At 39.7% G+C, this 12236-nt stretch overlaps 1 protein-coding gene across 1 annotated transcript; it reads right to left on the bottom strand.

Annotated features, from left to right (window-relative positions):
* LOC110978445 (uncharacterized) lies at positions 1 to 10836 on the bottom strand. The gene is made up of 3 exons (XM_022233458.2): positions 10332 to 10836; positions 7814 to 7961; positions 1 to 6268 (listed from the first exon to the last, which is right to left on the bottom strand). Exons 2-3 carry the CDS (start codon positions 7895 to 7897, stop codon positions 4982 to 4984), a joined length of 1371 nt encoding a protein of 456 aa, XP_022089150.2. The 5' UTR covers positions 7898 to 7961; positions 10332 to 10836; the 3' UTR covers positions 1 to 4981.
* Positions 10837 to 12236: the final 1400 nt, after the last annotated feature.

Genomic DNA, 12236 nt, shown 5'->3' on the forward strand with positions numbered 1-12236 from the left:
TTTCCTTGAGACCACTTCTTTAATTAATTCACACATCCATCACTGATTAAAAGGATAACTTATTTATGAAATTAATCTGATTGGTGCCTGAATGGCAAAACCCATACAGAGACAGACATTTGAGGTTTGTCATTCTATTCTGTATGGATGTAATATTCTATTAGTAGTAGCACAGTGACAAATAAACTATGTACGCACGTTGTCCCCATAGAATTGTTTATAAATGAAACGCACGAAAAACGGGAAAAAATCACTACACAAACGCCCTCGACCGCACGAACATTTAACGAACATAAAGTTGTTATGAAACTGTTAAATTGATACAATAATACACATATTTTAAAAATACATTCACTAAATCTGTATAGACCAAATATAGAGCTCTCAATGAATCTACAAAGCAGAAAATGAAAAAATACAGACACTAAATGGAATGCAGTATAATATTTGATAGTAACACTGTAAAAAGTATAGCTATGAAAAAATGAATAATATATACCATTTATAAAAGTTTTTTTCTGTAAGACTTACAAAAAGATTTCTTTGGATAGAACATGGATACAACGTCCCCCTTTTGGCATGCGGTGTGCCTATAATAATTATGAATACAATAGAGTCCTCACACGTAAGCATGTAAAAAATGTGCACACTATGTTGGCAAACGGACGAAATGAAACCTAATAATGCAATATTGATTATAACCAATGCAAGGGCAGTATCACCTCTTGGGTACGTCGTATGTACGTGCCAGAGCTGCAGTCAAACTCAGGACATTTAAAAATAAGAACCAGAGAATTCGGAAATGGGGAGTGCGCTGCAAGCAACGAAGTTCGTGCATAAGGACTCAGACTCCAGTCCCTCCAGAAGAGACAATCCATTCAACAGAGGCTCGGGCTGCTCCCCAATGACCTGGCTGTGGCTCACAACAGGTGCACCTCCGCGGAAACCACCAACTAGCGGCTGCCGCCAATCTTCATAGATTTGTAACTCACAGCCGTAGCCTGTTGATTCTGGCACGGTCTTAGTTTTGATTCCTACATTTCTACAGAAAGATTCTGCTAGGATCAAAATGTCAAACTCTCTGACTTTTGATACATAATAAATTGGCAACATACTGTACATAAACATAATTTGTATGCAGCAGTGATTGAAAAAGAAGTTCCCATGCTTGCCTCTTGGCTCAAATGGCAAATGTTATCCCCTGAATGAAATCGATCAAAGTGCCCATCGGTCTTGCAAAACACCGACCAAACAGTCCAATATGGTACGATGGTACTACAGAAATCACCCCCAACAAAGCATGGTATGGATGGCTAAGTCTCTAAAACTTGTCCCTGACAATTTTGTTAGTTTACTTTTAAAATCTGCATTAAATTGATCTACCTGAATACTATTAGATTTGATGTACGTGTAGACAGTATATAGCACAGTATGTAGAAAATACATGGAATGAGGGTACACTTATGCTTGGGTGTTACTACAGTAGGTGTTTTGTGAAAACATCTCGATATATTTACAGTCTGTAGCATCAGTCAGTAAATGTCCTTCAGTCAACAGTACTCGGTCCACAACCTGCCATTACCAAAAGAATTCACCAGACAAAAGAGATTCAGTGTAAGGATTATACTCCAGATCTCCAATAACTTAATATAACTGAAGGGCCCTGCAGTTTCAGGTATCTGACATTGTGACAGGTTCCAGCACACTACAATTAAAAAAGAAATTGAAAGGAATATCAAAATGGTTGGTTAACCAACTGATCAAATAACCACTATTAGTGCACTATCCAATTTATCCTGTACATTTTAATACTGAATTTGAATGACAAAAAGGTCACAACACCCTCTGTGTTGCATGGCATTGGATATCAAAGGTCACTGAATGTGTGCACTTTCTCTTTTCATGATCTGTGCCCTCTATGCCTGTACAAATAATGGAATCAATCAATGTCATCCCTGGCACAGGGTAGGGACTAATTTCCTAATGTTGTAAAGCATGCAGACGAACGTGTACAAGCCGGTTCTTGGCATATACATGTCCTAACTGCACTAACATGTTTTTAACATCACAAACTACTACTAGGCTATGGTAAAGTGGACAGTTTCTTATAGTTGTGCTCACAGAGTGTGCTTGTAGTGGACAATTTTCAATTAAAGGCATTTTTTTGACTGGAGACTTGTGAACTCAAGTTAGAGAAGGAATTACAGCCTCTCACAGAGCTGTGAATCGAACATTCAGTTAATACCTAGATCAACTAGGTTGACGTAACACAGACACAATGCAAAAAAAGTGTAACTAGTGTACAAGTGGTGTGTTTTGAAAAGCCTGAGTTAAGCATTTTCACATTCCCTGTTGCAACTGTGGAAACATCACTAGATCCCATTAGTGACACACTGAAAGTGAAGTTATGATTTAACACAATTGAACAAATGTAGCCGAGCTTTTAAATATCAAGTATGGCAATGAAAATGGAACTATGAAAAAATTGCTGTTGTCACTCCTTCCATCATGAGAAGTTAGCACACCTTTGTTACCAGAAAGCCAAACCACATAGACATGACAAACTGCATAAACTACACAAATTCTTGGCCCGGAAGTCTTTTCACTCTCTCAGAATTTCACAGGAAATACTGAACACTGAGTGCCAGATGACATTGGTCATCACCAACAGTAGAGTGATGCCAAATAGAATCCTGTGATTATTACAAATCGTTTCCATTCCACAGCAAACAGAGCAGTTGCATCTCTCCTTTACTGAAGTTTGATGCTGTTGCAGACTACACCAGCAACCGCAATCTCCCTGCTCAGGATGCACTCACCATTACATGTTTGTCCTTTACCGGCTGAAAATATAAATATAGATCGCCATGTCTGTGTCACACACCATATATAACATAAATACATGTACAGGTAAGTTTCCATTTAGTAAAAAAAAAAATACACGATTATAAGGAATACAGTTTGCTACACTACTATGCATGCACGAATAATGGTCTAACACAACAGAATAAAAATGGACAAACCATTATCAGAAATCAGTACCACTGTGTATCAAAAATACTGCAAACGACAAGGGCAAGTGTTTTAACTCTGTAAGACTAAAGTACACAACAAAACTGGATTAACCACTGATACCACCCACCTGTAGAGTCTAGAGGACAACTGAAGCAAACGTAAATTTTTTATGCATGTTCAACTTCAACATTATAAATAGCAGATTATAAGTGTCTCGTGTTGCAGTTTAACCTCTTTGGTGCATATATCTGACCAATCTTGTTAGTTTTAGTTTCTTAGGGGCATTCTGTGTTTAATCTTATTCTCAGAGTCTCCTTTCCAGACTGAAGCTAAGCCTCTCATTTCTTTCTTGCAGGTGCAGAACTTTGAGATTTAATGCCAATGAGCATCATCAAAGCTGCCAATGAATAGATTAGGCACCTTTGCACTTTATAAGGGGATTCCTGACACACATACTGTAAGACTGAGGAATTTCACAAAAATCATAATTCCTAACAAGAACAGTAATGAATATTTTCTGATGTCAGCAAAGTCAGCTTTAAGGACAAGGACTTTGGAAAGACTAGTAGGAGACTGCTGAACAAATGGCAAGAGTAAAGTGCATGAATCATGGAGAAGACAGATGACATCATTTACAAATTGTGATACTATAAAAATCCATTAACAGTGTACAAAGACCCTGTTTGCATTTGACCAAACAACAGTTATTGATAAAGTGCAGTCATTTTTATAAAACTCTGCAAGTTCCGAGTTTCACAAATATGTGACCTTTCACGACAAAATGGAAGTCACATCCCTCTCTTTCCTATTTTGAGGGTTCAAAGTCATATTGAAGTGGAGGTCAATTTGGGGGTTTTGTAGTATTTGGAAAGAGTGACCCGTCTCCTATTTAATTCCAAATATTTTGCAGAATCGCATATTTGAAAATGTCATTTTCTTAGCAAGATTTACAATAGTATTATTTGTGCCTGGTCTTAAACATTGAAACAATGTTGGGAACAAAGATGCAAAGCTGCCAGAATAATGCCACACTGTCACCTTATACTTTTACCCTAAGTGTTTCATGTACATGCCATTGGAAAGCGCTCTTTCTGCTGAATTCAAAAATACCAGTATCTCAGTTTTGAAAATTCTGACTGATTCTGAGCTCATTTTGTGGTGACAGGTCAAATATTTTCTGACTGTGTGTGAATATGCTTTCTGTTTGCAAAAACCCACTTCATGCACACAAAAACACAGTGCATGTACCAGTAACTACAGACAATGAGAATGCAAACTAATCATGGGCATGAGAAATTAAGACAGGTAGCCTACCTGCAAAAGAGCTAATCAAAAAACGACTGAAGCGTGAACCCTCATCAGGAAGCAAAGGCATGTGATCCCACATCCTAAGGTATGCCGTGGGAAAAGCTGCACGGCTGAATCCGCATACATGTACATACAGCAAATTTCGCTGTGTTGATTCAACACACTTTACATGTACCTTAAGTGTTTTACCAAGGTGGTGACAAACCTGTGTTTTCCTTTTGCTAAGTACGTGCATATGTCAGAATAATTCTTCACCAATCCTATGGAAGCAAACATGTGCATGGGAATATATTATTGTGGTATTTGCAGGACCTTCTCCCCAGATATTTTTATTACCTACATTCCCAAACAACCACACTGAATGGAGTCACAAACCCAAAAGTACATTTTCAAGGTGAACCAAGCCCACGGTAAAGTCAAACTGACTAGTCTTTACTTCTCCTAATCCTGAAAAACCCACAAACTCTCCTGATGTAGAAGGGCATACAGCCCTATATGTGCCATGCAACCTGTGTATGGTACATTTCTATGTGTATATATGTTTAAATATCTACCCAGAATATGAATTTTTGGTAAAAGTAATAAAATTCTGGTCTTATTGATAAATAATGATAATATACAGGTAATACTATGTGCCTTTTGAAGGGAATGTGAGCACTCATTTCATTCTGAGCTTTTGAAGCTCAGTATGTATGACTCCCAAGACTGCATCATCCACAGGATCCCTGCTGCTGTCTCCTAATGCTGAATCTTCCGAGGATATTGTTCCAAACCTCTGACACCTCTCTGCCACACCCTCTGTGTCTCCAACCTTCTCCACATTGCTGTTGTTGTTGTTGAAAAACATGTAGTCCCTGACTGGTAACTGCATTCCACTGAAAGGGCGCTTGGGAGAAAAGTCAATCCGTTCAGGCTTTTCTGTAGGGGAGCTGGCCTCTTCACTGTACATGCTGACCAAGGCTCTTACCCCTTTCACCCGTGACTTTGTGTCGTAGGGGTTGTTCGTGTCCCCGTTTCTGCTGCCCTCGTCACTTGTGATGTCGTCAACGACGATGCCCATGTCTTCCGTGCTCGAGTTATTGCTGTTCTTGCTCCCACTGCGCTCTTCCTTGCTGCTCAGTGCATGTATATGTATGTCCACAGCATGATTGGACTCCACAGGGAAGGACGGCGACGTGGCCTCTTCCACTGGGTAATCCCTTGGTGGGAAGTCCTCCAGCACAGAGATGACCCGCGAGCGTCGGTTGGCCGGCTTGGGTTTGGTGGGTGGCGGAGGCCCCTTGGTCCCGCTGGGGGAGTGGATCGGATCAGTGTCTGGAAGGTACATACTATTGCGGAAGAAGCCGCTGGCCGGCCTGGAGCTGGGCTGGCTAAGGCCATCGGGCTGGTCCTGGGGAGAAATTGGCACCGTGCTGTGCATGAGTCCAGGTAGTGGCGTCTTGCTCTTGTCTCTCATTATCCAATTAGCCTCCGAGTTCCCATCCTTCTCACGCTCATCATTACCATCGTTTTCATCATCGCCAAGGTCTATATCCATGCTCTCATTGATTATCGAGTCCAAAAATTCTAATGTATTCTGCTCGTCTGTTGGCAGCTCCGACTTTGACAGGTCCTCCACTGACTGGTCCCTCTTTTTGGCCAGGGTCTCTTTGACCTGCAACTGGAGACTCTGCATTGTTTCTCGTACTTCGATTTCACGCAACTCCCTGGCAGACTCGGCCGAGGGTAGCAGGCTAGGAGGTATACTGGCATCGTGGCTGCGGTCCATGAATTTCTCCCGCGGATGAAAGTCGGGCCCAAAACGGTCCAGGAAGGGGTGGACGTCCCGTGAATGCTGGAGGTGGGATGGGGGCCCCGTGTAGGACATCTCAATACGGGCCGGTGACGACAGATCATCTTCAAGGAAGTCTATCGTTTGTTGAGTTCTAGTGAAGTAACCAGGAACCTGTGAATATGTGTGTACACAGAATGAGAAACAAGTCCAGTTTTAGCAAAAAGTAAACACCCAAACACCTTTGTAACAAACTAAATAATACAGTTTGATAAAGGGGAAAATTAAAACCTAGAGTTTCATTTCTCAGCACTAAGGTTAAATTATGTTTCAAAAAAGTTGAGACACAAGCATCAACTTGTCTTTGTGGGTTTCTCAATCAACATACCTTCTGAGCTTTACATACCCCAAAAAGACCAACCACATTAGCCTTTGTTCATTCTTTCACTAAAATTCAGCTTTTGAAGCAGACCCCGTTTTCTGGCACCAACAGAAAACAAATGAAATAACAAATCTTGTAAAAACTGTCACAAAAAAAAAACCTGTACAATTTTTTTTCAACTATTCAGTCTCTTACACAACTTAAATGCCTGAAGCTGTATGTGGAATTATTTTGCAGGGGAATGAACTTATAAAAAAGTAAAAATCACCGGTCATGCTTCAGTCCAGGAATGTTAACAGTTATAAAAGGAAATAGCCTTTTAACAAATCAACATGAATGTGCCAAGATAGTCATCTTTGTAATGTTGATGCCTTGATGCAAACTCTTTTGAAATAATTACAGAGATATTGACAACTGGGAAGAGCCACCAACATAGGGCTGGGTAGCTCAGCTGGTACAGCACTGGTACAGCATTCCAGAGGTCACAGGTTCAAATCCCGCTCGAGTCAATTTCTTTGTACATCTTTATAATCATTCATAAGCACCAAGACAGTTTCTCTATATAATTTGTTTCTTGAAATGAAATGCATGTATGATGAAATCTTCTTCTTCAAATTGAATGACTGGAGGTCCGAAGAGGAAGATGGCTGCATTGGTCGAAATTGTAAGTGGTCAGCGAAGTTTTTTGTTGCTAAATTTTTGCAAACTCATGGCTGGAAATAGTCCTAAAAGTGAGGCGCTATTATATAAGTAGGTACATGTATTATAATAAACAATTGCGTCCATTATTGGACGCAATTGGATTTTGTATATGTTTTGCTTATCAACAATCGACTGGCCAGTACAACCCAATACTTGATTATTCAATTAAATTGAAAGTTGAATATTCAAATAGTCAATCATTCGAATTGACTCAGCCCCAACATGAATTATGGGTGATTTGCAAATTCTACATGGTTTTTGGTACACTGGTTTTCTTCTTTGATTCTGAATGAATACATGCTTATATGGGTTCATGTTGGACTTCTGTATCCAACATTATGCAGTGCCCTTGCCAATCAATTCAGTACTTCTGAACGTAACTTAATATTTGTTTTATGATTGGACACTTACAATGTACTTTAGAAATTCCAATTTAAATTTATAGTCATGAGTGTTGGAATTTAACACCTCCGGCACACGTAAGACCTAAGGGTCATAGTTTCTACATTAACCTTTCTCAATTCTTGATATTTACCGATGGGTTTCTGTATTTCTTTTTTTTTTCGTCTCGCTGTTTCATACATGTGTACTGGCGTAGTTTTTGCTGTACTGTATTTATCATACTATCATCTTACCTCTTGAAGAGAATCAATGTAGCTCACAGAAGTCAGAAATGCCCTCTTTCGCAGGTCTTCTGACTTTGAATGAGACCCACCCATGATGCTGTTGTTTCAATCCTATGGTATCTTTAGTGCCATTTTACATTCACATATACCACAGGCTCTATCAAAGACAAGACAGGGAAAGGAAACAGATGATTTCTCCGAAAAATTGTCAACTACAGTACGTGTACGGCAATTCAAATGTATTTAAATAAACTGCCCCCATCAAGTGCCAAGTCCCACGCAGGGGAAGAATACAGCAAGTTACAAGTACATGCATGTTTTGCAGTGAACCAGATGCAACACTATTTTTTACACCGTCAACACGAAACCAAAATATTACCCTTTTTGTAACCCTGCTTTAACCCTTTAATACAAGGAACCTTCCTCATACTTACAAATCCCAACTCCATATAGTAAACTGTACAACTAGTACAGTACTCATCTTAACTGATCTCAACAGGTCCTAATGTTGGAGTTTGGCTGGTTGGCGATAATTAGGATTAAATTTCAGAATATTTCACCTTCACTAGTGAGTTTTGGTTCTGGAGTTTTCTTTAAAAGAGAAATTAAGTCTGAAATTGCATTAGGTTTGAATTCCACCGTACAACTTGACGAAAATGTAGCGTGGAAATTGGAACCAGAAAAGGATTTGCTTTCGCAACATGTCTAAGCCTCCCCAAATGTTCATTGAGCATGTTCATTTCATGCCAGTACAAAATTTAAACGAAATGGGGTGTGGTTTACACTGTCCAATATCCAACAGAAATGTGAACAGCCAATATAGGCTTTCAGAGCCACCTTGAAAAGATGCGAGCCCTGTCATCACACGGTCCAAGTAACTAGGGCTCTACAAATCCCCTCTTTCAAAATTTTGACATGGTTAGGTTGTCCAAATGTTTTTAAGAAAAGACAATTTGTAGGGTTTCAAGTCAACTCAGACCCATGCAAATCGGACTCCCAACACAGACCCACCCCTAACCAACTCAGACCCAACCTGAGGAATATTTTCGCTCAACTGTGAGCTGGTACACTATTGCAATAATGTAGCAATAGTACATGTATTTGATAATGGCCTGCAGCTTTTATGTACCTTCTTTTGTTCTCTTTGAAAAGAAATACACTTAGCACCATCATTTGTCCCATCTTTGCTCATCTTAACACTTAAAAACCTCTTATTTGTACACCAGTAAGTTAATGTTGTCTACAGGTGCCTGAACCCCCCCCCATCCGCTGAACTTTGCCAAGTTGTTAAATGCCAGTCGGCGTAACATGCCCATGCAGGTGTTCCTCTTGTTGTGCGTTTCAGAGTTGGGTTAGTGATTCTTATTAGCACTTTTTTTTCTTTACTTAAATCTGAGCGGTGGTGATCTTTAGCCATTGTGAATTTGCATCAATGAAATTATTAATGGGATCTGAATAAACTTGCTGCTGTTTGTATGCAGGTAACGTCCTGAGCATTAGTTCCAGCACAAAGATTAAATCTCCACTCTGCCTTGGAAGGTAGAATTTGAATAAATGAGAATGATTGACGGGTCTACCTAAGAAAGCCATAGATTAGTTTCAAACAACTAAACTTTACGAACAAAATGTATGGAATAAGTTACTGTATTTTAGTGCCTGGATAGCCAATAAAACCAGAGTTTACAAAAACTAGCAAAACAAAATAGCTCTAAGCATGAAACTCAACAAATGTACACGCAGGCCTATACAAATTACCAACTACACTGTACATATAGTGGAATTTCCCTCAACTTCCTCATGCAGTTTTGCCAAATCTCTTTGACAAACTTCAAACTCATTCAGTTTATAACTTAAATAATACACCTTTTGTAAACCTCTGTGAACATTTCAAAATTCTTTCAAGTTAAATTCTCACACCCACATAGGATTTCTCAAGCTAATAAAAAAAGACATGTAAAGTGATTCATGTAGGCAATACAATTATTTTTATTTGTCCCTAATTGTGGCCCGATGGCCAAATTAAAAAAAGTTCCAAAGAAACAATAATTTTGACAAAACTAATAATTACTCAGTAATGATAATACGTTCTATGAGTTCTATGCAAGATCATGTTTAAAATTATCTTTTGCTCAAAAAAAGGACTTAGAGTGGTCAGAAATCACCTCACTTGCAAAACAAAACATCTAAAAGGCAAAATATTTCCAGACCGAGCTGGCCGGCTCCAACATGTCCAAAGCCCATGCTACTATTATGGCCTCGCATGTTGATGAAAGTCGGCAGCCCATTTTCTATCAGTCTACATGTATTTCGTTTGGGTATTTTCCTATTGTGGCTAAAATTCACTTTTTAGGAGGTTATCACTTTGTACACGAGAAAACACTTAATTTTTTTTCAGACAAGTCTTATAGGTTTGCACGCAAGGGCATCAGATGTTGTCCGAAATCTTTCCCTTTTAAGGTTTATCGGTAATTTAACGTGAACTTAGTTTTTATTTTGTTAGGGTGATGTCGAAAACACACGGACTTACCACACAATCCTGCAGAGCGACGTGTCTCAATAATTCTGATGCCCTATCTTCTTCCACATGCTTGCTTCAATCGACTACGCTACCACCCCACGACCCGTTTTGAATTCATCTTATTTTGAAGGGTGAACATCACAAATTCCTCACTTGTAGCACGTCTCACACCCACCGGTACTAGCGGTAGTACTAGTTGTGAAGGTCTGAAAAATGAATAGATTCAATGCACTCCAAATATTTTCACGTTTGTGATGGACCTCTTTCCATAGATTTGTACGTCAAAGCGCTTTCGACCGGTTCTCATGCATCATTGGTTCCTTTTGTGTACACCGTGGTTGGTTACCTGCGATTGTCGTATCTCTGCGTGATATATCAAACAACAATACTGCTGACGTTGGGCAACTGGGTTCAAGGGAAATAGGTTCGTGATTTCAGAATAAAAAAATGTACATTATTTTAAAATCATATATCGAGAGGGAACTCTAACTTCGACTTAAGCTCTCATCGTTGAAAATCCTCATGTCATAAGGCGCGTCAGCTTTATAAAAGGGGTGGGTAAGCGGACTGGTGGAATTTGGACCCAAGAGGGGCGTTACCCGAATGATGCATGAGACATGCGTCACTGCACTGTAAAGAAAGAAATGCTCCCTCGAAAATAGAGGAATCAAAATAATGCTCCATGCTCGAAAGGAGAAAATTCAAAGGGAGTTTATGCCAATCTCAAAACGTATGAAATATTAAGGGTTTTCAACCGATGATATTAAATCAGAAGAACCCCAAGATACGTTTGCTTGGACCTGAACTTAAAGCATTACTTTCAGATTGGATAAAAGGTCGGACATAATGGGTTACAGCAAGTACGGGTGCATTTACCCGCTATCACCTGAAAGTCTTATCCCAAGTTTTATATCTTGTGTTTAGTTTATATGTAGAATGATGTCTCCGTTTGGCATAGGTTTTGACACAAATTGGATCTACTGTTCCTGGTATGCAATTTTTCACTGTATTCCGGTGCCAAACACAAGGACTCTCGGTGAATATGAGCGAAATGCTAATGAGAACAAGGCGTGTCATGACGAAGACAGACGATATAAAGCAGACTAGACCACGCCGACGGGGGCAGCGGGTAGAGTTTTTTGGATTGGCTTTGGATGTAGGCCAACGAATGTGGCAAGTGGCCTCATGTATCATTCGTCCAACACTCGCCTGCCACTGCGAGGAACAACCATGTGAGAGGTTGCTGAATGGGGCATGCGTGGTCTACGATCGGATACTATGACTGGGTAAAGATGCAATATATAGCCGGATGAAGTGAGAGGGCTGGTGTGACCCATCAAAGACAACATTAATTTTCAGCCCATCAAGCAGATATCTAAGCCAGGGCTAGTGCTAATGTAATGACGAGACCGGCCCGAACCGAAACCAACCTTCGGATCAGGTCACAGATCGGGTCCGTTTTTCCACAATACAGACGATTCACAATATACCATTTATACGAACTTAATCTGGGAAAATTCAGTGTACAAACTTATGCACAATTTACTCCCTTCCAGTTTAAATTCTTGTTTTACATAAGCATCTAACATTCATATTTTAAAATACTCGAAGCAGTGTGAGGGGAAACTTGTAGGCCCTGTGTCCAGTTTGAACGTCACTGGCTATGAAAGATGTTATTCATCAAGGTATCTTGTACTGGAATGGTCTATATGATTCTCTCAAATCATTACCTTCTTTATATGTGTTTGTTAGAAAACTAAGAACCTGGTTGCTGGGCTCATATTCCTAAATCACATTTATTAATGTGGCGTTGTTTCACAATTGTTTGTTTTGTCTTGTTCGTCATTTGTCTGTCCTATGTCAGCGTGTATGGTTGTCGTCTGTCTGTAGGTTGGAGTACAAAAGCGTTCCTAC

This window comes from Acanthaster planci, unplaced genomic scaffold, assembly GCF_054643075.1.
Source record: "Acanthaster planci isolate LZ-2023a unplaced genomic scaffold, COTS_SCS Contig2, whole genome shotgun sequence".
In the NCBI taxonomy this organism is placed as follows: domain Eukaryota; kingdom Metazoa; phylum Echinodermata; class Asteroidea; order Valvatida; family Acanthasteridae; genus Acanthaster; species Acanthaster planci.

Bases quoted from the DNA above. Each gene is read 5' to 3' on its own strand.
- LOC110978445 (XM_022233458.2), bottom strand. From the start codon at position 7,897: ATGGGTGGGTCTCATTCAAAGTCAGAAGACCTGCGAAAGAGGGCATTT. The intron at 6,269-7,813 runs GTAAGATGATAG...ACATATTCACAG, and splicing joins ACATTGATTCTCTTCAAGAG to GTTCCTGGTTACTTCACTAG.